Source organism: Cinclus cinclus, chromosome 1 (assembly GCF_963662255.1).
Source record: "Cinclus cinclus chromosome 1, bCinCin1.1, whole genome shotgun sequence".
NCBI classification, from domain to species: Eukaryota; Metazoa; Chordata; class Aves; order Passeriformes; family Cinclidae; genus Cinclus; species Cinclus cinclus.
Genome location: NC_085046.1, coordinates 42833521 through 42857510, shown reverse-complemented (window position 1 = coordinate 42857510; position 23990 = coordinate 42833521). Strand labels below are relative to the sequence as shown.

The 23990-nt window shown below is 38.6% G+C and overlaps 1 protein-coding gene across 1 annotated transcript in view; it reads left to right on the top strand.

Moving 5' to 3' along the window:
- The window catches only part of CPNE4 (copine 4), a 184206-nt gene that overhangs the window by 4590 nt on the left and 155626 nt on the right, over positions 1 to 23990 (top strand). The window contains exon 2 of the mRNA XM_062496747.1: positions 4485 to 4672. Coding sequence (XP_062352731.1) covers positions 4485 to 4672 — 188 coding nt within the window. The remainder of the gene's footprint in view (positions 1 to 4484; positions 4673 to 23990) is intronic.

The following is a 23990-nucleotide window of genomic DNA, read 5'->3' as shown; positions in this document are numbered from 1 at the left end:
GAGTTTTATTAATTTGAAGATTCTAACTGTAGACTTGGTTTTTATACATCCTTTTATTAGACTTTAAACCCTGGAAGATCCAGAAACCATAGGTACAAAGCTTTCTGTCTAGAGAGTTAAGCTGTTCATGTGTTTTGAATACTAAATGTCTCTCCCATACAGAATTTATAAGTGTAAATACGGAGGGAGCAGCTAGTGTCACAACATCAGTGCTTTTAGGGCTGCTCTCTTTTGGAAGCACATATTCACAGCTCTTATTTCATGGAACTCTATTGTTACTATTTCCCACCATGTGCACTGCAAACATAATTTACCTTTCCAGGAGCAGACTCTTGCTGTTTACTTTTGTGGAAGCAGACAGATGCTATTAGCTCATTTTCATTTCATGACCAAAGTGCATGTAAAATAATTCAGACATAGCCCTCAACATATGGTGGTGGGAAACCTGCAACCCCGAAATTCATTTGCGTGTAGTTTGGTCTGGAGTACAGGTTTTTAAATAACAGGGCCTTTCTCTAAATGCAAATCACACTGGTCACTGCTTTTAATCTCAGCACCTTTCTCATTTGCTGCTCACTTATTGCCTGAACTGAAGGTGAGGCTGAGTGTGAATGTTTCCCTGGTTCTTCACAAGGTGCTGTAGAGAGCAATCTCTTAATTTTTCACTGAGACAACTTGCAGAAAAGCCCCTTGAACACTGTGTGTGTGTGTAGGAGGGTAAAATGGCACTGTGGGCAAAAGAGTAAACTTGAAATCTGAATTCAGATAGCATCTTAGATTTATTTCAGGTGAATCCAAGTAGCCTGGTTATGAGTTTGTTGTGAGGTTATATGGATAACCATTTTATAATGAGTTGGATCTGGTTATGTGAGCTGAATTCAAGTCTTTTAGCTCCAGGAGAGAGGCAAATGCTAGTTGTGTTCTGTATCACAAGGATCCTTACTTCTGCAGGCACTAGACCATTGAACATTTTTAAGCCATTTAGTCACCCTGAATAGAGAAGGATGTAGCTGTCAAATGTGTAATACTGATTTTCATTGTAATCCAGTTAATCTAGGCAGGCACAATTTTCTGAACTCGTGTGCTGTTGCTTTTAATGAAGTACCTCCCCATGGGAGCCTTTGTTGCACTACTTTGTACCAGAAAGGCTGGGCTCATGTATATATTTTGATTTTCTGCATGCCTTTGGAGCCACGGGACCCAAATAATTTGTTCAATAACATATCACAGAGACAATCTGTACCCTAGAAAGTTTATAATTTGATTGTTTGCTTCTTAGTCACAGAAGTTGGAAAGGACCTCTGCAGATCATCTATTCCAAGCCTGTGCACAAACTAGGTTGCTCAGGGTTATGTCCAGACAAGTTTTGAATATCTCTAAGATGAATACACTACAAGTTCTCTGAGAAGCATGTTGCAGTGTTCAACCAAACTTACAGTAAAAAATTTCCTTTTCTTTAATCAGAATTTCCTGAATTTCAGTTTGTGCCAGTTGCCTCTTGTCCTCTCTGGGCACTACTGACAAGAATTTGATTTCATGTCCTTAATTTTCCATCTCAACATATATATCAGTGCAATCACTTTGAGACATGAATCTCTTAAAAAAGGTCAAAAGAGCATGTTAATTTCTAGTAAATGAGCTCTAAGTATGCCAGATATAGAACGTTTGAGAGACTGGAGACAGAGAGCTGTTTTCAAGGCTCTCACTTTTTCTTTGTAGCTGACACATTCTTTGGTGGCTTATTTCTGTTTGTTTGTTTTGGTGTTTTGTTTGTAGCTTAGTACATTTCAATTTCAGCATAGTGCAGTTTTAATTTTTTTCCAGTTGGTACTGTTTTCTTGATGTTTCACACTGGAGAGGTGAAAATGGAAGGCTTGGTTTTGCTTCCCTATTCTGTTCAGTCCAGCACTGGCTAATAACTTCATGTAGCAAGCAGGTGATCCACCACTTTCCTGTTTTCCAGAGGAAATGAGAGAGAACATATGCAACAATGAAAGGAAAACTTCAGAAATACGTGACCTATCACTTACTTCACTTACTTTTTGTATCTGTGCTATTGCTTTCCTCCAATGGGTATGGCTCTTGTTCAGTGGAGATTGAAACTGTGTGGACATTGAAGGAATAGCAAGGTTCTAATGAACTGAAAAAGGAAGAGTTTGTAGCAAAGAAAAATGAATAATTTTTTCCTCCATCAATAATGTACATGGTTACTTGACAAAAAAAAAAAAACTTTTTACACAATCTAACTGGTCTATGTTTGTGCAAAACAGAACCATTTTTAGCCACTTTCAGTGGGCTCAAAATCTATTTTCCAGGCCTCCAGCTTCCTGGTGATGTGACATCAGCACAACAGCCCAAGCGGGTGATTATATTAAAAGAAGAACATAGTGAGACAAAAGAATAAGTCTGTGGCTTGATCTTTTCCATTGATAAATTTAGAACTTGCAAAAGCTGAAATAATAGTCGTAGTGATAAAAAGAAATATAATTTTTATACTTATCTGCTGTTCTGAAAAACCAATGTATAATTATTGTAGGAGGAAGAAAAATACATCTCTCCCCCTCACTCTGCTACTTTTTCCTCTTCTCTTCAGTGTTGAAATCATCCATTTTAATTAAATCACCAGCCTATTTCTGCACAAAGGATGACATTTTATTAATGATGTATGATGTGTATGAGACAGAATTAACCCAATTTTCAAATGGATTTCAATTTGGAAAGGGCAACATGTAGAAATGTCGTATAAATGTGCAGGATGAGCTCGTTGAGCAGCTTTCTGAAGGACATGGGATTACAAAATGATGAATAATTAGACAACAGTCTCTCCAGTCCCTCACTTTATAACATAGCCCAATATCATTACCTTTTCCATGTGTTGTTTAGTTTTGCCTGTTTTCTCAGTCATGTTTCTTTCCTAGCAGTAAATCCAGGGAACAGTAGTTGGGGTGACAACATTTACAAGTAACTGGGAGGGGCTGAAGGTGACTGTTTTGACCTTTGGATATCAGGCACTATGTGGTGGTGCTCATATTTCAAATATGCCTGTAGAGCCTGAGCTTGGGCTCACTTCATTTATATCTGAACAGCGTATTCACAGCAGATCAATGGTCATATGGTAAGTTGTTGAATAGATTTGAAGAAGTGTAAATTGTTAAAAAGCTTTTGTCCCTTCTGCCAGGAGAGCAGATAATCTCCCATCTCATAATTCACATTTACAGACAAAGATTTCAGGAATATATCAGAGGTTCACACTCCATTGCCAACTCCCCTTACTCTTAATTGAAAAATACCTTTCTAATTCTACCTTTCTGTTTCATAGGAAAACTGGATAGGTGTGATTTTACAGGTTTTGAGTTTATTTTTATAAACTTAGTAGATTTGGGGAAAGGAAACTTCACTTTCATTTTCATATCTCTGAAATGTAATTTTTATCAAAACAGTTCTCAAAAATCATTAACCTCTGAGAACAGGGTGTTGTGGAATAGACAGTGAAAAGATTTGAAACAGACCGCTAAAATGTCTTGCTGATAAAATGGCAAGACAAATCTGCCTGCTGGAAGTATGAGATTCATTTTTTGTGGCTGTTATGTATGGGATAAAGAGATGAAGGCACTAATGCATGTATTAGGAAGCAAATTTTGAAAGGGCCAGGCTTTGAAGCTCAGTGCAAATGTGCAAGTTAGAGTGTTCCCATATTCTTTATTGATGCAAAAATCGTCATATAGGGATTTTTGGTAAGCTCTGTGTTAAAATATTTTTGTTGCTTCTGTTGAGAGAAATTCTTGAGCTACAGGATTGGTGGTGGTGTTCATAGTAAAGTAAGGGTTGGAGGTCCCTGTTATTCCAGCTATCTGTGCTCATATAACTCTGATTCCTTATCCAAAAGAGCAAACACTCCACAGCAACAAGATGTGGGAGCATAAATACCCTGCTCTTCTGTTTAGAATATCAGTCTTGGCTGCTGTCTTAGGAATGGAGGCAGGTAATCTTCTGCATTAAGTGTGAAAACACTGAAATGTATTTTGGAATTTAAGGTTGGTACAAAAGGGGCCTTCTATGGCATTTATGCTATAAGTTTGTTTAAAAGAAGTGCATGCTCTTTAGAAGAAATAGAGAGAAATAAAAACAGATTGGAGGAGTGCTGAACAAATTTAATTTACTCTTTTTATCATAAGAAATTCACAGTTACCATCCTTTGGCCTGAGGAAATACAGCACTATAAGCAGAAGCAGAGCTGGCAGTCGAGGCCACAGTTCACTCTCAGAGTTCAGAGGCATGGTGGAAAGTTTAATTCTGAACTTGGCTTACTTATCAACACATGAAATGATTTTTTTTTTCTATAGCTATTCCTTTGATTTTATTCTTTCCCCTCATGCTCTGGGTCTCATTCGCAGTTACTGCCTAGCGGAACTTTGGCTTCTCTGTGGAAAGAGGGGCTGTACCGTGTGTGCACCATCCTTAATAGACCCTTTTTTCTCTTTCAGAACAAGGAATGAAGAAAATGAGCAACATCTATGAATCAGCAGCCAATACCCTGGGAATTTTTAACAGCCCATGCCTGACTAAAGTGGAGCTGCGAGTTGCATGCAAAGGCATATCAGACAGGGATGCTCTCTCAAAACCAGATCCTTGTGTTATCCTTAAAATGCAGTCGCATGGCCAGTGGTTTGAGGTGAGTGTTTAATAAAATAAAATTGATTCTTCTGGTGCTTTAGGATGGTATAGACAAACTGAGGCAAAATTGAAATAACAGGAACAGTAAAGAGAAGAAGCAATTTGAAGCCTGTGGCATAATCTTGCAAGAATGAAGGGAGATTTTTCCATTAACCCTAACACGCTTTGAATCAGAAACTTTGAACTTCTCTTTGGAATCTAGATTAAAAATCAAGATGAATAAAGAATAAAGTATCATAAAACTTTTCCCTTTAGGCCTTATTTTTTTATAAAAGCTATATAATAGCACTGAAAATTATAGTGACCACCAGGAATTACAATATAAAGAAGAGGAATACTGTGGAAGAGAGGAGAATTTATTATTAGTTGGCAGGGGATTTAGTGACAGAGTAGCTTGACTTGCAGATTTTGAGCATTACAGTTGGATTCATTGTTGCAGTGAGTAAAACTAATGTATTTGCCTTACCAACTTGCCTTGTATTGCAGGTTGTGTGTTTGATTAAAATCCTGCTTTGTGTTATTTTACCTGATCATGGAAATAATTTCTTTGATAACTGGAAACATAGTGTGTTAAAGAAATTCAAATTGTAACTATGGAACATAGAATGGAATGTAGTATTTTAAATGACATCTTGTTGGTTATTTTACTTAAGTTATAGTTGAGTGTTTGTGGTTAATCAAGCTGAAAGGTGTGACTTTAAAAAGAGAATAGAAAGTATGTAAGAGAAAATTAGAAATGTATTAAATCCAGTTAATTTTGAGTGCATATTCATCCCTCCCTTTTCAAGAGTTTTAGCATTCAGCATAGGATTGTCTTGTCTATGAAAAGATAAAAATAACAATGGTGAGCATATGCAGAAAGCAAAATCTTAAATTCAGGGGTCTTTTAATTTAGCATTTTCAGCCAAGTTTTTCAGACTTTGAGGATTTTGTTCCATTTATTCCTATCATTGTGACACCTATGAATTTTTTCCAGTTCAGGCCATCACCAGCCTGGGAAAGTTAAGGGATTTTTTTATGGTATTCTTCTTTCCACAGTTCGCTCTTGTGGAACCACTAGACATATCCCTGGCAGCAAACCAGACTGTAAATTGCAATAAAACTCTCACCATTGTTTTAGTGCTACAAAATCAGTATGTCCATGTAATCAAAATTTAGAGTCATACAATAATTAGCCTAGAAAAGGGTAATTTTAGCTCTCTGTGTAGACAAAAGCATTTAGCTGCACAGTGTATAATCACACAAATAGTAGAAATTAACCAAACAATGGATTAAAGGTCAAAATAAATGAAATGCCCTTGTTTAGAAAAGACACAATGAAAACTTCTATGCTATCTCAGTTCTCTGAATAACTTTGGGTGCATTTACATACAATTGTCTCTGGCAAGGTAAGTTAAATCATTAACTTACACCTTAAATCATACATTCTGATGTAGTAATGGAGATTCCCTTTATTTGGTGTGTTTTTTGATTTGGAAAGTTATTGCCTGAATAGAGTAACTCTTGCAGAACAGATCTGCCCACCTGATATGATTCTCATCTTACGTCAGTTGCTCCTACTGTCTAGTGAGAGTCCAGGAAATTCATTTTAGTATGAAAAAAAATATTTTATTCATGTTCCTATCAGTGCTGCAAAGCAAATGCCACTCTGCCATGGTGTGTCTTGTGTCTTTTCTGGCCAGCACCTTCTTAACAGAATTATAATGAAGTTCCAATTGCTGAGCTAAATTGAGCAGAGTCACTCAGGTATAGCTGGAGACATAATTTGGTTGGAAGAATCTTCTGCTGATGGCAATCAGTGATCCAGCAAGACCTGAAAAAACAGACAAAGTAATAATTAAAAAATAATAAAATCCAGTTAACAGTGAAGTGAGTATATGCAACATAGAAATCACTAAACGGCAACCCAAAAAAAAACAGGAGTAGAACTGAGGAGTGTGGATTTAGTGCCTTCATGAATTATCTTGCATTTACAGGTACTTTAAACCCCTTGGAGATCCAAACATGCCGTAGCAAGATACAGTATTACTGAAATGAACTCACTGATTGCATACTCTGGTTGCGTGGTGGTTTTGTCAGCACGGAGTAGCTGAATTGAAGGTGTCTGAAATGCAGGTTGTGGTCTGTCTAGGTTGTGCTCTTGCATATATGTGCTCTTGAAATCCATGGAAAGCACTGAGGGCTGGCGGCATGGCTGCTCTTGGGCCAGATGCAGCTGAAGCATGTGGGCTTAGTCTGATGGGATTGCACTGTGCATGATGTTCAAGATACTGGGATATTAGGGAGTCACTCTACAGGTGCAGGCAACCCCTGAAAGTGAGTGATCCCTGCACATTTGTCTCTGAAAATTTTGATAAAATGTGTCATCCTGTTGCTGAGGAATTTTTTTTTTTTCTGTTCTGCAGTTGTGTGTGCATGTGTGTGTGTTTGTGTAAATTATGCCACCCACACATGTAAATATAGAATGAAAATGTGTTGATGCTCTTGTAGAGTGGGTAGGTGCCGTTTCCAGGGATTGTAAATGACATCTAAGTATTCTTCTTCATTTATTTTTTTCTTAACTTTGGCTTTCCTGTTTCATTTCATTTTGGAGGATTTTGTTTGTTTGTTTCCCAGACACAGAATTGGTGAGGTTGGAAGCGACCTGTAGTGCTCACATGGTCCATGTGCTGCTCAGGTGGGGACACCTAGAGCCAGTTGCCCAGGACTGTCAGACAGGTTTTGAATATCTCTGAGGAGGGGGATTCTGCATACTCCCCAGGCAACTTGTGCCCGCGCCTGGTCACTGCCACAAGTGAAAAAATGTTTCCTAATGTTCCTATGTTTCAGCTAGTGCACATTACCTCTGGTTCTGTCACTAGCCCCCAGTAAGAGGAAGCCTGGCTCTGTTGTCTTTGGGCCTTCCCTTCAGATATTGCATTGATAAGATGCCCCCTGTGTCCTCCCTGTGTGTCACCTACAAGCCTGCTGAAGGTACAGTCTGCCCCATCATCCAGGTCATTAATGGAGATCTTAAACAGGATCCAGTACTGACCCCTGAGCCACAGTGCTAGTCTCTGGTATCCAGCTAGAATTTGTCTCACTGATAACCAGCCTCTGAGCCTGGCCAGTTTTCAGTCCACCTCACTGTCTGCTCATCCATTCCCTGTATCAACAGTTCCCCTACGAAGATCTTTTGGGAGGCAGTGTCAAAGGCCTTACTGCAGTCCTGGTAGAAAATATCTGCTGCTTTTCCCTCATCTACCAGGCCAGGTGGACCTGCCTCATCCTAGAAGTTGGTCAAGTTGTTCAGGCATGACTTTTTCTTGGTTGGCTACTCATGATGATTTTCTTATCCTTAAATGTGCCTAGGATTAAGTGCTTTATCAACTTCCCAGGCGCTGAAGTGAAGCTGGGGGGCCTGTAGTTCCCTAGATCATTTGATGAGGGACACAGAACTCCTCAGTAGTGAAACCATTGGGAACTTGGACAAATACTCAAAGGATTCTTGGTGCTGTCCCCCGTTCTGGGACTGATCACGCTTGCTGGTTTTTCATCTTGTCTGGGTAGATGTGTCTCTGTAAACAAACTGGCGCACGCACAAGTGTGCACACACACCTCCTTCCTTCATTTCCCTGTGTGTGTATGTTGGTGCTGGCTGAAAAGCACTATCCCCACCAAGCTAGAATGTAAATGATATGTTGTGTCTCCCAGGAAAACCAGCAGTGTACTACTTCTCTCACACGAAGCCTTACATGACAGGGTGTGATATGGCAGAATTTAAGATTATACTGTAGGTACTAAAAGCCAATTTGATTATCCAGGGCTGAATTTTAGCTCTTCTGGCCATAATTTTAGGCAGGTGCTCACTTGCAGGGTGCCCAAATGTTAAACTATTTAAGACAATTATTCAGTGGCTGATTTTCTATCTTGATTTGAATGTGTTCAAGGAGGTTAAGTACTGTACTAAGTTTCAGATGGTGAATGACTGAGGTACATGATAAATTCCTTTGCTCCAAAGATTATTTTACCCACCTAGAGTGTGAATGTCCACGAGTAATAAATGCTAACTCTGTACTGACGTATCTCATTTTTTTGGAGCCATCAGCTGAGATGTGCTGGCCCTGGAATTCTCATTATCTCCTTATTCATAAGAAAGTAGCTTGGGCCTATTCACAGGTTATCTGCATGTGGCAAATACCCACAATACACGTTATTTTGAAAGCTGAGTAAGTTGCTTAGCTGTGTCTAGTCATACAAGGTTTACATGAGATCAGGAGGTGTCACACAGCCTGACTCAGCCAGATGGAATGTAATGTCTGGAGCTATGAAAAGAGAAGAGAAGCTTAGGAAGACAAGTAGCCATGTTTGGGAATCAGGGAGAGTTTCCTGTAGTTGTACTCTTCTGGCTTTCAGCAGGACAGAGAGTGTCTGCTGCCTTGTGGGTTTGAACAGCCAGCTGGAGGTTTTGCTTTACACCCAAAGTTTTTATTAAACCTCAATAACTGCAGAGCAAATAAAGCAGCACCCAAAGACAACCTGCACTTGCTAAAATTCATCTTGATGGAATTGGGTGGAATCATTAAAATGGGTAAGTCTGTTTACTGAAATAGATTTATTTTTTTGGTTGAAATGTTCTCTGAAGTTGCAATTTGTGGAAAACTCAGTGAGCTCTGATAAAAATTTGTTGATGTTCTTAAAATAAAAGTTATTCACTTGTAATTCGGCATGGCATCTCAAGAATCAGCTTGGCAGGACTAAACAAACAAGCAAACAAACCTGAGTTTTCCGTGTTTTCTTTTCCTTTCACATCAACCTGCGTATCCATACAGACTGTCATGCAAACAGAGGGTAGAGACCAGTGAGCTAGGAAATGAATGCATGGAACTAGTTAAGGTGTAGAATACACAGTGGAGCCCACTAAACAGGCAGCATGGGGATAAAGCTATAGGAAGGACAGTCTTGCTCTTAATCTGTATTTGCTTTTCCCCTTAGTCCTGCTTTCCCTTTTGTATCATTTCTGAATTCCAGCATCTTTCTCCTTCCTCTGCCTTTTCACCTACCTCAGCTCCCCATTTATATTCCCAGCACCCGCTGCCACATTTCTCTCCTCTCTGTATTGGATACTGGGGGAAATGCCCTGCTCCTTGCTAGCATGGGCAAAGGATCTGAAGAGAAGACCCTGAGGCAGTCTATCTGTTTGTTTCCATAGATACCCAAAAGTAGCTTTCATATTATCCATCTGTGGCTGTTACAGCCCACTGCAGAAGCCAACAAGCCATGAAATAGGGGAGTCTGTGGGATGATATATTCCATTATTCTAACAAACTGTTCCAAAAGAAACACAAAAATACTGTGAAGAGGGAAAAAAATTCCCCACATACACATGGAAAAATAAGTCCCTTTTAGTTAATTTTGATGAACAGGTAATAGGTGAAGCATTTGGATGGAACTGGAAGTTTCAATGATCAGAAACAAGAACCACCACCAGCAGCCATAAAGAATGAGGCTTGAGGCTGTCCCACCCCATCTTTCAACTAGTTGCTAGTTGGTGATGGTGAAGAAATATGGAATCAGAAAAATATAAAAGTGTCTTTCCAGCTTGTTCTTCCAGCTCTCAGTGATCTGCAGCTGAGGGAGTTCTTAAACAGGAGTTCATGCCTTTATAATTGTAAAAAAAACATGTTCGAATAACTTCCATAACTTAGCTCAAATAATTTTAGAAGTTTTTGTATATATATTTGGGATATCCTGGGACATAAGAGTTCAGCAGCTTAAGTGGGGGTTGAATAAAGTATATTTGGTTTTTTTTTGAACCTGCCTCTTGCTGATTATTTTTAAGTTCCTATTTCCTGTATTAAAGGAGACACTGGGAAAATCCCTGATCATTTTCTCTGTGTCATTTGGGGGTTTTATTCAGATTTGTCCATGAGTGTATAAAAGGCAACCTATATTTTGAAGATTCAGCATACCTAACCTATCACAAAACATGGATTTGTTTGGGTATTTATTTGAACTGTGTTTATTTCAAAGCATTGCAGAGATGCAGTGTCATAACCTGTTGTTGCATTTCCACAGGGATTTCTGAGCAACGATTTGGGATTTATTCTCTGTTTTAAAGAACTGCAAGGCTTAACAGTGGGCTGGATTATTGAAAGTTTGAGTTTGGAGGTTATGTTTTTTTTAATAATACTCTAGTCAATGCTAGAGCAGATTCTAGATACTGTTTTTCTGATTTCACTCTTAAAATTTCTACTTGGTGAATAAACATCCTGTATGAAATTAATTGTAAGTAATGGGGTTACAGTAAGATGAACATACCATCTTAGGAAGATTTTTCTCTGATAAAGAGAGGAATTTACTAAGTTCTGGTATTTTATATCAGATTATAGCAAATTTGGTGGCACGGAGATGCTTCCACAGAATAGAGGTTATGAAATTAGGTCTTCTCTTTGTGAAGAAGCTTCTGATTCATTTGCAGATTTGGGAGTTTTCCTCTTCTGCATTTAGAAGGGGGCTGATAATTTGAAGTGCTTCCTGCAAGTTCTCTGGCCAAATCTTAGATCAAAGTCTTTAGTGAAATACTTGGTCTGTTGTAAAATTGGATTAATGCAGATTGTGGTTGATGAAAGCCAGTGGGGAAGAATTGAGTATTTACTTGAAATTATCAAGACTTTGATCAAGAAATAAAGGCAATGGGATTTTTTCTAATTAAGCCACAAGGTGGCCAAGGTCGCACCTTTCCAGACTCATGGCTGGCAGTCAAGTTGATTGGCCCCTGCTGCCCAGATCATACAGGGCCTTCAGAGCATTTAGGCTTGTATGAGCACTGGTCTGTGCCCTGCACAACTTGCAGGTGATGATCTGTGAGTGTAGCTTTTGATTACTGACCTTTGGACCTAGGAAGGAATGGGAGCAATCCTGCTGCATTCACTTCCCAAGGGATGTTCCTAGAAGGTGATGGTTAAGAGTTTTTTTAGGTACCATTAGATGTGTCTTGTTTTCACTCATCAAACTGAAAGCTGTGATTTTATTTACACCATAGCATTGTGCCTGTGTATATGCCTTTATGGTTTATTTCATCCTTGTAATTCAATATCATACTTTTATTTCTCCTTTTTCATCAAATGTCTGTTGATGCTAATGAATGTTTCTTTATTGAAAACTACTTGGTAACCTCTGTTGCTGCCAAGATTTGCTTTTAGCTTTTGCTTTCTGTTCCTGGTACATTTCCTTGAAGTGTTTTTGAATAGTGTGACTGTCAAAGACAGCTCATCTTTTTCAAGCACCACTGGAAGTCTGTGGGGTCAGGCTGCAGGCTAATTGCATGTTTTATCTTCATCCGTTCTCAGCCTGATTTCATCTAATCAGATATCTTCCTTTCCAATCCTTAATATTTTGGAGGAACCCTTTCTTCCAAGGGTTTGCCTGCTGAAGACCTCCTGTCATTACCTCTTTCTGGAAAAAGAAAAGTTCTTCACATGGAGGGAATCTGCTGTTCAGTTTTTATCCATATCCAGCAGAGCATCATTCATAATATTCTGTTCAGTCCCTAATGCACTTAGTACGTTTTTACAAATAACAGATGCGTAAGCTCAAAACCTGGAACTGTAATTCATATTACCCTTCTTGTTAAAAAGAAAGAGAACTCTTTTCCAGGTCTTTCTGAACTACTTATGCAAAGTTGGAAGTCTGAAAATTAAAGGCTGTAGTTTTCCTGTGTTGGCAAATATTTGACAAGAAGCTGGTACTGGGAATTTTTTCCTCCTGTGCCTAGTTCAGAAATATGAACATCATTAGATTTTGATGAGATTTTTCTTTTTAGACCCCAGGTAGTAATGTGTCTATTTATTTTAAATCCATTTTATAATAACTCCCTCTTGTTTTTCTCTCATCCATCACTGCTGTTTTTTCTTGAGCCTCCTCCTTGTTTCGGCATTTAAAGACTGCCACAGTGCTTTTTATCCTGTCTTTTAAAATCAGCTAGTCTTTCAGTTTGGACTCATTTGAGTCAGACAGATTGTCTCAACTGAAAACAAATACTGTCATGTTGAGTCAATATATATGAAATATCATATTATTCCACTAGCTCAGACATCATTTTCTGCCTCTGTAGTGCAGTTTGTGAAATGTAATGCATGTGCAAAGGAGTGATAGTAGATGTCTCTGTTGTAGATGTCTCTTTTTGAGAGTGGTCATATTTGGGCTGGATGATTCTTCTCTAGCAGAGCTGGAAGCTGGCTTCTCTGTCTGTCCAACTAAACCTCCCTTGTCTTCAGGCTATGGAGAGTGAAGAATTATTTTCTCATAGTTTACGTAATGGAATAAAACCAAGCGTGCTCCTGAGAAGTCAGGAGGGAGTGCTTGTGTGTGAGAGGTGGTAAAAGCTACATGGTAGGTTTTAGATCTCTCCCTTATCCTGTGGCCTGGAGCATCCTCTCCCTGGAAGATCTTCCACTGGGGCTAATTTCCAGGAACCCTCTGCCTGGTAAATCAGCCCCTAGGAGAGCCATGGAAATGAAATGTGGGGTTATATTGTCATTTTTCTGTGTTAGGAAATAGTTACATGCTTAAAAATCAGTTCAATACTGCACTAGCTTAGATGGAAATGTGAATTACCCATACTTGTTTACATCCTATTTTAATGTCCAGAGGTTCAGGGACTATGGAAATGTTTTGAGAAACTCTGTTCCTTCCTGGTGAACAATTTCTTTATAGCTATTCCTCCAGCAGATGTCTTCAGCGAGTGAATGTCTGTGTTTGCAAGTAGCACTATGCACTTACCTTGCCATTCGTACCTGTGGAGGAACTGGGTTGGCTGCTCTGTTGTCAGATTTCTCTATGGCTTTGGCTTTGCAAACATTTGTGTATTCTTGCTGGTAGAAACATCTTGAACAGTTTTAAGCTACTTGAAAATTTTGCCTTCATCTTAACTTTTGAGTAATTGGATTGTAGACATGAGATACTAAGAAAGAGCTGAGAGGAGTTATCATCTGTTCTTGCATTTTTGACCTTTAAAATGTCAAAATACTATGGCTGACAAAATATTTTGCTTTACATTAATAAAAGCACTTTTTTTACCTCATTAACAGGGCAGCTGAATTATTTCCTCTTCCCATGCAGTTTTAGATATTTCTTTGTTGTTAATGCACTTTCATCAGTATTTCTAATCATCCTAACACATTCTTGTAAATACTGCCTTTAGCCATGCTGTCTATTTGATGGTTCTTAATCATGCTTCATTAACTTTTAAAAACTTTTTCTCAGGACAGTTTTCCATGAAAGCTGTGACTCTTACACAGTGTTCTCATTCATATATATATATGTACATATAGACATATATATACATAAGCAATAAAACAAGATTTTTCTAATATTTACTTTTTTTAACCACGTCAGGCCTTATAGTTTTGTTGTATGAGTAGGTAAGAAAAAAAGAAAGATGTGACTATTTACAACGTTTTCAAAATTATCTAAGGAAGATAACAGGAAAAAGAAAGCTTTACAGTTCTCCCGCTCTTTCTTAACCCTGAATAACTGGCTTGGTAGGAACACATACAGGAGGAATTCTATAATGTCAGCAGCTCAATATTTAAAAAAATAATCAATTATTTTGCTCTCTTCCTCTGCAGTTTAAATATCTATCAGATATGTAGTATTTTAAACTTGGATGGAGAGTCTAAGGGTGCTTGTATCATGGGCAGGCAGATGCACATTTCAGATTACCTCAGTAATATGCCTTCCTCTCATGAGCTATTTTATACAGATACACAAACTTCACACATCTCCAGGACAGATTTTAAGCTGGCTTGACTTCAGTAGTCTGATAGACTGTGATAAACCTAAAGTAAACAGGAATATTTGGAGCTGCTTTGTAAGTAGATAATTCACTTGATTGATTCAGTATGCTGATTCTTAACCTGTAACATCAGAATGGAACTGAGAAATTGTCAGCAGTGTGAGCCTCTTCTGTGTTTGCTGTGAGGGGTTTTAGGACCTAACAAAAATTGTTTCCTGAAGGAAAAGAGCACTTGTAAAACTCTGAGAATAAGTGGTTTAGAAAACCAGTCTGAGTTACTGCGAATGTGTTTTGAAAAGTCTACTCTTCAAATATTGATTGACCAGGGTTACCAAGTTCATTAAGCTGGTTTGGCTTGAAACCATTACATAACAAGGGAATGTGCTGTTGACATGAATTGATGGAGTTCAAATTTATGCAAAGGAAAGTAAAAGCCATTTCCTTTGAGCTGCTGTTTTCCATATTCCCAGGTTTGGTAGTATCTTAAAAATATATTGTAACAGTTATGTTGTAACCAGGCCAGAATACAGACTCCCTGAAATCTGACTGAGAATTGAAATGTCCAAACTACGTTTCTGTATAGGTGTGCTGACCTCATCTGTTAACAGATATTTCAGGTTTTGCCTGATTTTTTAAACTTTCTTTTCAAAGATGGGATGGATAGATTTTTTTTTCTTTCTCCCCTTGAGAACTTTACAATTTTGCATGTAAAAACAGGTAATCATAGCAGAGCCACAGTGCATCCATTACCAGAATTGTCATTTCTGCTCTTGTTTCTTTGCCACTCCTAGTGTTCTCCAAAAGAAGATCCTAGATGTAAATTAGTAAGACTAGTCTCTGAAGACGAGGAAGCCACAGTGCTGAAAATATCCTCTGTTTCTGGCAGAGGGCTTGGAGTGGCTGCTACCACCACCATGCCACTGCTGCTGGCTGCAAAGCAAAATTGCACCAATCCTGTCTCTATAGAGGTGTTTATAGAAAACTTTAGGGCACTTTGGACAAGCCATATTAAGTCCATAATATTTGGCTGTGGATTGTGTAGGTGATCTGTCTAAATTTACCTCCTTTTGTTCAAAATGCCACACTTAAAGATGGCAGAATAAAAATACGTGACAGGCCAATTCTTGGGTTGAACAGTCTCCTCTAGAAGATCATGCAAGTAATCAGAACTGGAATCATTGCTGTAGCTCCTTATGAACGATTTTTGTGTTCAAAAGGCCTACAGTGTATTGTTCACCTGCTTTTTCATTTGAAATTCATTATAAAATATTAACTGCAGCTATCTGAGGTAAATGTCACAGTTTTGTGAGATGCTCAGTTTTATTCCACTCCACCAACCCGCGATGTTGTGCTTTTGAAGCAGAAAACTGTCCATCGTGGTAATCTGGATTTGTTATGATAAACTTAATCAGAGGGATTTGAGGTTTGTTTTTCAAGTCAATTTCAGTTAAAAAAACAAGCCAATTAAAAATATGAGGTTTGAAGCTTTTGTTTTTCAAATACTTGGAAAAACTCATCGCCTAGCTATGGCACCAGCTGGCTCATGTATGCCATTGGTGTAGAACTGGCTGCTGGTGCAGAACCAAGTGATGCACTACATCCCTTCTGTGTGCCTCTTCAGGGAAACATTAAGTTGATCATTGTATCTTGTTGTATTTAACTTTAAATGCTGTTTGAGGGCTGCTTAGTCTGCTGTTGCCTTGTAACTGGGGTAAACTTAAAAGCTTATGCTGTGTCACTGCTGAGTAAACTGGACTAGCTTCAACAGCCTTACTTCCCTGGTTGCCCTTCAGGTTCCACATGGATGTAGGAACTGTTTTCACTGACAGCGGCATTTGCTGTCATTTTAAAACTGTATTTGCACTTCTCCAGCTTATATTGAGTTTTTCAGCTGCCATGTATGTGTCTTTCCTATTCTGCACAGGAATATACACTATTAATTCACATGCCTTTGTTTCTCTGAAGTTATTTGCATTATGTTCATCATCATCTGATGTTTCAGTACTCTTTTTATCGTCCTGTGTGTGCCTAATTTTGTTGAAGGCCCTGTGCTTGCCTGCTTGCTTCCTTGATTCTTTAATTTAAATACCAAAGTAGATCCTTGACCATCTTTGCATTAATCTTACTCCTTCTTTTAATAAAAAAGCTGTCATTGAATATCCTGAGTTGGAAGGGACCCACAAGGATTGCTGAGTCCAGCTCCTGGCCCTGCACAGCACCATCCCCAAGAGTCACACCATGTGCCTGAGAGCATTGTCCAAATGCTTCTTGAACTCTGTCAGGCTGGTGCTCTGACCACTTCCCTGGGGAGGCTGTTCCAGTGCCCAACCACCCCTCCAGGAAAAAATGCTATTCCTGATATCCAGCCTAAACCTCCCTGGACATAGCTTCATGCCATTTGGTAAGAAGTGTGCATTCTTTATTCCTTAGTTTGGTGGGACTTACTTGGTCTTCTGCCATATTTAGCCTTATAGCTCCACAATGAAGTCATGTCCAAAATATTACAGAGAAATTTTCCTTTTTCTTATATAGAATTTATATTTTTCCTTGGGAATTTACTGAGATTCTCTAAGAATATTGGAAAATGTTGATGATAACTAACCATGTGGTGGAGACTGAGGCTTATCTTTAACAGTTAAAATTCTACACGCAACTCTGATTCCACCCAAAACTGTTATTTTTGAATTCAACTTGGAGGTAATGCTGTTTTGCAAATTCTGGAGATTTTTCTGGAGAAATCTGGAGAGCCCAGATTTCCATTGGTTTTGAATTTGCTGCTGAACATTGAATTGATGTATTGGCATGAAAAATGAAGCGCTCACAGGGCTTGCATGCTTGTTTTTTCAGTTTATGCTCTTAGACTTGGCTTTTCAGGTTTGATCTGATGTTGTTATGATTTAAAGTAGCCACGTCCTGACCTTCAGGTGCCCCAGCATTTTGTGGGAAAGAAGGTGCTTTCAAGTCCCAGTTTTAATGGAAAAGCAACACACTTAGTGTAACTCTTACAACTTGTTAATACTTTGGTCTCTGAGCATTTATGATGGAAACATTTCAAATTCACAGAGTTTCAGTCACAGAATGAAAGAAATCATTATAACACTTTAAGGAACCATTTAAAATTTTTCTTTATAATTTAGAGGAGTTGTACATATACTCTCCTAAGCTGGGCATCAGCAATTTAGTTTGTATTATTTTTAGAATGGTAATACTATGAACCCCAAGGAATACATGCATCTTTAATTAATTTTGAAACCAAGGAAGTCTCTAGTTTTGAATACATTTTAATTGCATCAGTTGGGAATATTTTTAAATAACATTATGACATGATGATAAAGTTCACAGAGTTTACATTGTCATAGTATGCATCTTTCCATCTGGATATCCTCTTTCAAAGCAGCCATGTGATCTTGTCAGTTTAACTGGAGCACAGCTGATGCAGGCTAATTATTTTTTCCTCCTTTTCATTGTATCACTCTGCTTTTTCTGCTGATTTCAGCTGGAGTTGGAGGTCAGTCTATTTAAAGAGCCCACACTTTTATCTTGATGTCTCTTGTGAAGCATTTATGATATGGCTACTCCTGGGGATCTTTGTTGTGTGAATACGTAATTTACTGACCATCTGCCTGCCTTTTCCCTTCATTACAGATGTGGAGAGGAAAAGCTGAAAAGAAGGCAGTGATGAAATACGTATGTAGAACTTGGTTGCTGGCCAAGTTACATATTGTGGTTGTCATTCAGCAATCCTCTTTCTGCCAGAAGTTGGTGCTATTATATAAAATTCAAAGGAGGGCTGGTCTGTGTTGGACAGTACTGAAGAGATCTGAATGAAAGATTTGTTTATTCCAAAAACAATTAGTTAAGATTTTTCAGAACATCATCGTTGATTTTCTTACAACTCTATATTGCCTTCAGACTGTATTCAAAATCCCAGGCTACACCTTACTTTGTGACTAGCATTCTTGTATGACAGCTCTGGGGGGTCCTCGTTCTTCCTCAGCAGGGAGCTACTGAAAGTCCTGCATGACCTAGCTGGAAGGGCTCATACTAGTTTTATTTGGGCATGGTATGTATTTTTGAATGTGAGAAAATGGAGAGTAAGACAAGATGGAACAGACACTAATGTATGATCAAAATGAGATTGTATCTAAAAAACTATAGTATGGAAACTTTAATACAGCTTGGAGACCAGCAGAGTGATGTTCCAAGAGAAGCCTAGAGAACAGACTTTTGGATCTGAGATTATTTTAAAGGACATCTATGGCTGTGAGGAAGGAAAATATTGTTCATTTGTCTTCTTTGTGAATGCTTTAAAATAGTTGCATTAAAGCTTCCTGACTCTAGAGACTTCTAGAAAGCCACTCTCTTTTGGAGAGCAAGTCCTGTGAAGAGTGTCTGAGTGCACTGGATTTGATTAGACTGGAAAGAATGAGGCAGAGAGGACACCTTATTGTTCTCTACAACTACCTGAAAGGAGTTTGTGGAGAGTTGAATGTCAGTCTCTTCTCCCAGGTGAAAACAAGATGAAATAGCCTCCAGTTACACCAGGAAAGGTGTAAGTTAGTTATTAGGAAAAAGTTCTTCACAAAAAGCGGTTATTTAGCATTGGAATAGGCTGCTCAGGGAAGTGATTGAGTCACCATTCCTGGAGTTATTTAAAAGTTCTTCAGATGTGATGCTTAAGGTTATGGTTTGGTGGTAAACTTTGCAGTGCTTGGTTAATGGTTTGACTTGGTGATCTTTAAGGTGTTTTCCAAACTGGATGATCCTATGCTTCTATCCTCTTTTCATTCTCAGTGGAATAATCTTATAGGACTCAAGTATTGGCATGTAGTTCAGTGGGATGATATTTTACTGAGATTTACACCTGGATGGATGCTCTTGCTGTTGATCCTTTCTGCCAAAGTGGCAATACCTCCAATCGGTCATGGTATGTCTGCAGTGCGATGTTTCATGCAGCAGATTGCAGTAGGCATAGGTGTGATGGACGTATTCTTCACCATCACTTCTAAAAGTGATCTCTTAAACTCTTCAGTGACCTTCTATCTGATTTCACAAATTGCAGTTTTATTCTAAAAATATATATGTGTAGAGGAGATTAATCGCTCTGCAGATACCCTTGTGAGGCCCCCTTGATATTTTTTCAGAGATAAGAAAAACTACTTAAGTTGAAATGACGTATGTTAGAATAATGTAGAGTCCTTCTTATCTTTTTAGAATATTATTGGTTAGATTTGATTCCTTATAAATGGCTGCCCCAAACAAAGAAAGATAATGTAGTTGGTTAAAATGTGTCAACCCTGTATCCTGTTGGTTTACTTTTGATCCCCCCAAACCCTACAAAAGTACATGTAGTAGCCCCCCATATTTGGAGATTGCTGCCAGACCCCTTCATAATGTAATATAGCCTGTGGAAAAAGTCTGAGCTGCTCTCTCCCAGTCTTTTTATGTCGTCTGAAGAAGGTCCCTGTGAGCAAAGATAAAATCAGAACAGAGCTGACTGCCTGAAGGGCCAGCGCTTACATACCTTGTAACTGACCCCTGCCTGAGAAAAACACAGGCAGGGGGAGAAAAAAGTTCCAGATATGTATGCAGATTCCGACCTAAGGTAGTCTTTTTGCTGAGGTGATTTTTTTGTCCCCAGTTTCTTGACATGCTGTTGTGTGTGTTTATGAATACTTAGTTATGAGCTCTTAGGGGCACGAAATACATCTTCTGTTTTATTTGCAAAGAATGGTAAGAACCTTTCTGAAGTCTCTAGGTGTCATTGCAATAAAATAATCATAACGATGGGTCTCTGAGTAGTAGTAAGTCTGATATAGTTGAAATGAACTAGTAACTTACCTTGGAGTGAAAGTTTCTGATTTGAAGGTACAGAGAAAAGGGAGTAAAACACTCTTGGTTATATTTTGTTATCTTTTTCTTAGAGAAAATACTGAACATGGCTTACCGCTTAACTTGTCTGGGGCTATCTTCATGCAGCTTTTTAATATTTTGTAGACAATTATCCTGCAATATGGAGTGTTTTGATTTAGACACGCTTTTTAAAAATCAGCATTCATGGCACATGCAGTGAAGAGCAATTTAAAATTAAAAGGCTGCTTCAGACTTTTAAGAGCACCTGGATCTTATTTTAGAAGCAATTGGAACTCTGGGCCAGCACCTTGTAGGGCAATTTAAATTCTTCTGTTTTTATTATTTTATTTGAGTACTTAGTAAGGAATTGATTTGAACAGCACGGTGCTGAGCTCTTCAGATTTTGAAGTACTTTCAATTTCCAGTCACACAGAGCTGCAGATCATGATCTTCTCATGGTTCTACAAAGTCAGGCATCTTAAGAATATCACCCAGACAAAGAAGTGAATCTACACTCTTTTGATTTATCAAACATTTGATTTAACGTATTTTTTTCTTTTTTGCTTATGCATAGAAGAAGTTCCTTAGGTCAATGGGAAGACATTTAAAAGTCGCAAAAAAACCCCTGAAATAAAATAGCAGAATTGTATGGTGTCTTTTAGCCATCTGAAGAAAGTATTTTCATCTGTAAAAGATTCATAAGCATGGCAGTAAATTCTGTGTATTGGTTTGCCCAGGGTAAAGGGGCATGGGAGAAAGAAATCGTTTAGTTATATTCAATATTCCATTTGGGAATATGATCTGCCCTGTGCCCCATGTGAGACTGAAGACCTGTGGGAATGAGGTGAAGGGGAGGAGGGAATCATCATGTAATGAAGGCTGATCATTATTCACAGGCAAAAAGAGAAACTGTGGCTGCACAGGTTGTATTCATTCTGGAAATTGCTTCTCTGAGCACTTGGCATTGAACCACAAGTCTTCACCTTAATGATGTTCTTGGGAACCCCTGTACAAATATAGGGTTATAATGGTGCTTTACTCACATAAAGTGACACAAGACAACAGTGTCCTTTCTTATCTTTGTTTTCAAAAATACGAAAACATGGCAAGATCCATTCTCAGCAAGATGCAGTAGCTCTACTAAATACAGGTGTTTTGGGATTTTTTTCCTGCTACCCTGCAGGGCAGTCAGCCCCATACAGGCAAACACAGTTGGGCTTGTGAGTGGGTGGGGCTACAGAAGTGAGTCATGAAGTCACTGGAAATTCTCTGAGATGTGAACCATCAGTGATGCTTTACAATACAGTAGCTGCAATATGAGAAGCTGCCAACAGGCAGCTTATGGTAACAGATGATTGTGGTGGCGCTCAGAGATGGTGTGGGGAGGTGTACACCAGTACAGAAAGGTTTTATAAACTGGAACTGTGAAACAGTGACGGTGGCATTAAACAGCATCACCATCTCCCAGTGCAGGGTGGATGTCTTGTAAGAGGCTGGAGGAAGCTGATGATTTTTTTAAAAACTCTGAGTCTATTTTTGCTTTTGGGTTGAGATAAATAAATCATAAGATACATTAGAGATTTCACTGGAGTGTGGAGGAAGAGAATATAAAGTCTGAATATTTTGTTTTCTGTCTGAATCACTAATGTGCTACCAGTCAGTTTAATTAGAATAATTAGTCATGAAATATATAATTGGTGTGAATCTTCCTGCAGATTATATAGAGAGCTTTTGAAGAAGAATGTAGTTATTTGATACTGATCCTGCAAACATTTATGCATGGTCTTAGCTCAGCATGCATGAATCAGTGTCATCCCATTGAGTGGGGAAGGGAAGCTCTCCTTTAGCTAAGGGCCTTTCTGAAATTGGGCCTCTCCAGTGGGCAGCATTTCTCTGTGACCATGCAATTTATTTCAAGACCAGTGTTTTAGGGTTGCCTTCTGTAAGGGACTGCTTTCCCCCTTAAGCAATTGCTTGGTCTTGAAGGACAGTAACTATGAATGACCAGGTGGTGGCATGTCCTCTGTGGCTCTGTCTGTGTCTTAGTCTCTAAAGAGTTACTCCTCCTGTGTCCTCTCTTTGAGGTTATTTTGGGAACACTGTGTTGTGTTTATCCTGCTGTGGAGAAAGGTCCCAGTTGCAGTAATCATGGGGAAGACTGTGCTCTTGCTTTCTTGTGACCTGTGCTGGATCATTTCCTGGAGCCGGTTCAGCCTGTGGCTGTGCACACACCTTTTGAAGCTTGTGAGAAGTGAGGATGGGAAGTTGATGGACCTGTGTGGAAGAATGGGCCCAGGGTGGTTTAGGCTTTCCTGGGTTTAGGTAGCTTTGGTTTTCCCTGTGAAAAAACTTGAAAAAATTGGGCAATTATTGTAGATACTGAAAAATGCTACCATTTGATCCCCATTTCCCTCCCCAGAAGAGTGGTTTGGTTTGTGCTTGGGTTTTGGGTTTTCTTGTTTTGTTTTATTTTGTTTTTTATAATAGGTTTTACTGTTGGTTATTTTGTTGTGGTTCATCATTTTAGTGCCTAATGACACCAGTTTTAGGTTCTTCCAGTTTTTTGAGAAAGTAACATTGAGTCTTTTTCTCCTTTCCTTCTTTGTCTCTTGTGTCAAAATTATATTTTATCCTGAGATTATATGACATAGCAAATTTAATGCCAAAGAAGGTCCTGTAAATATATTTAGGCAGTCCTGTCTACATGTTCAACATTTTCTTCTTGTAGCATATACGAATGTGCTTTGGTGTAGTTTGGTAGTCTAATTGATTGTAACAGTAGATTCTGTACTGTTCAACTGTGTGAAAAAATGTACAGTTTTCATTATTCTTGGCCAGAAAGAAAAATTGAAAGCTTATGAAGGCTTTTATTATTTTTATTGTACTTTGGTTAATTTCACATCTCTTTTTTGGCATGCAGTACAAGGTGTAACATAAAAGATATGTGATACAGCAAAGGCTATGGAAGAATTTCTGTTATTGTGGTGTACAGAACTGCAGATAGTACAAAAAAGACTGAAATAAAACTAATGGAATGCAGTGTATTTGCAGGGTTTGATTTCATGGTCTTACTTATTGGTTCTCAAAATTAACTGTGGTGCTCCCTTGAGTTCTGGAAGTTTTCTGTGTGCACTAGAAAACTTAAGATATATCAGATACCCTTTCCTATCCAGAAAAGTAGAAACCATCCACTCTGTGATAAAGTTGCATCTCTCCTTCACTATTATCAGGAACCCAGTCCCAGATGATCTTCTCATTAGTTCAGCTCAGGACCTGTTATTTCCAAAAGGCTGATCTTGCCTATTTGGTGTTAGGTGTCTTGTTGTTCCAGTGCGTCCCCCAGTGCACTGAAGCCATCCTTGCCTTTGAGCCTTGGCCTGCTTCCAGTTGCCAGTGGCACCTTGACAGCAGTAAGAGACTGGAGCAGTGATTTGGATCTAAAATAACTACTTCAAGAACTTTGTAGATAGACAGAATTGCCAAACACAACCTCTCCTTATTCTGTAATAAAAAGAACCAAAATAGATATAATTTTACATGTCCTTCTACTATGACATTTTTACTTTTAACTGTGAATTCCTAACTTACATAGAGAAAATGTTCCTGAATTTTTTGTTGTGTTGTCCTCTGGTTTAGTAGCATTGGCTCTTGTGCCATGACATATTTCAGAGTCCCATGGTATTGG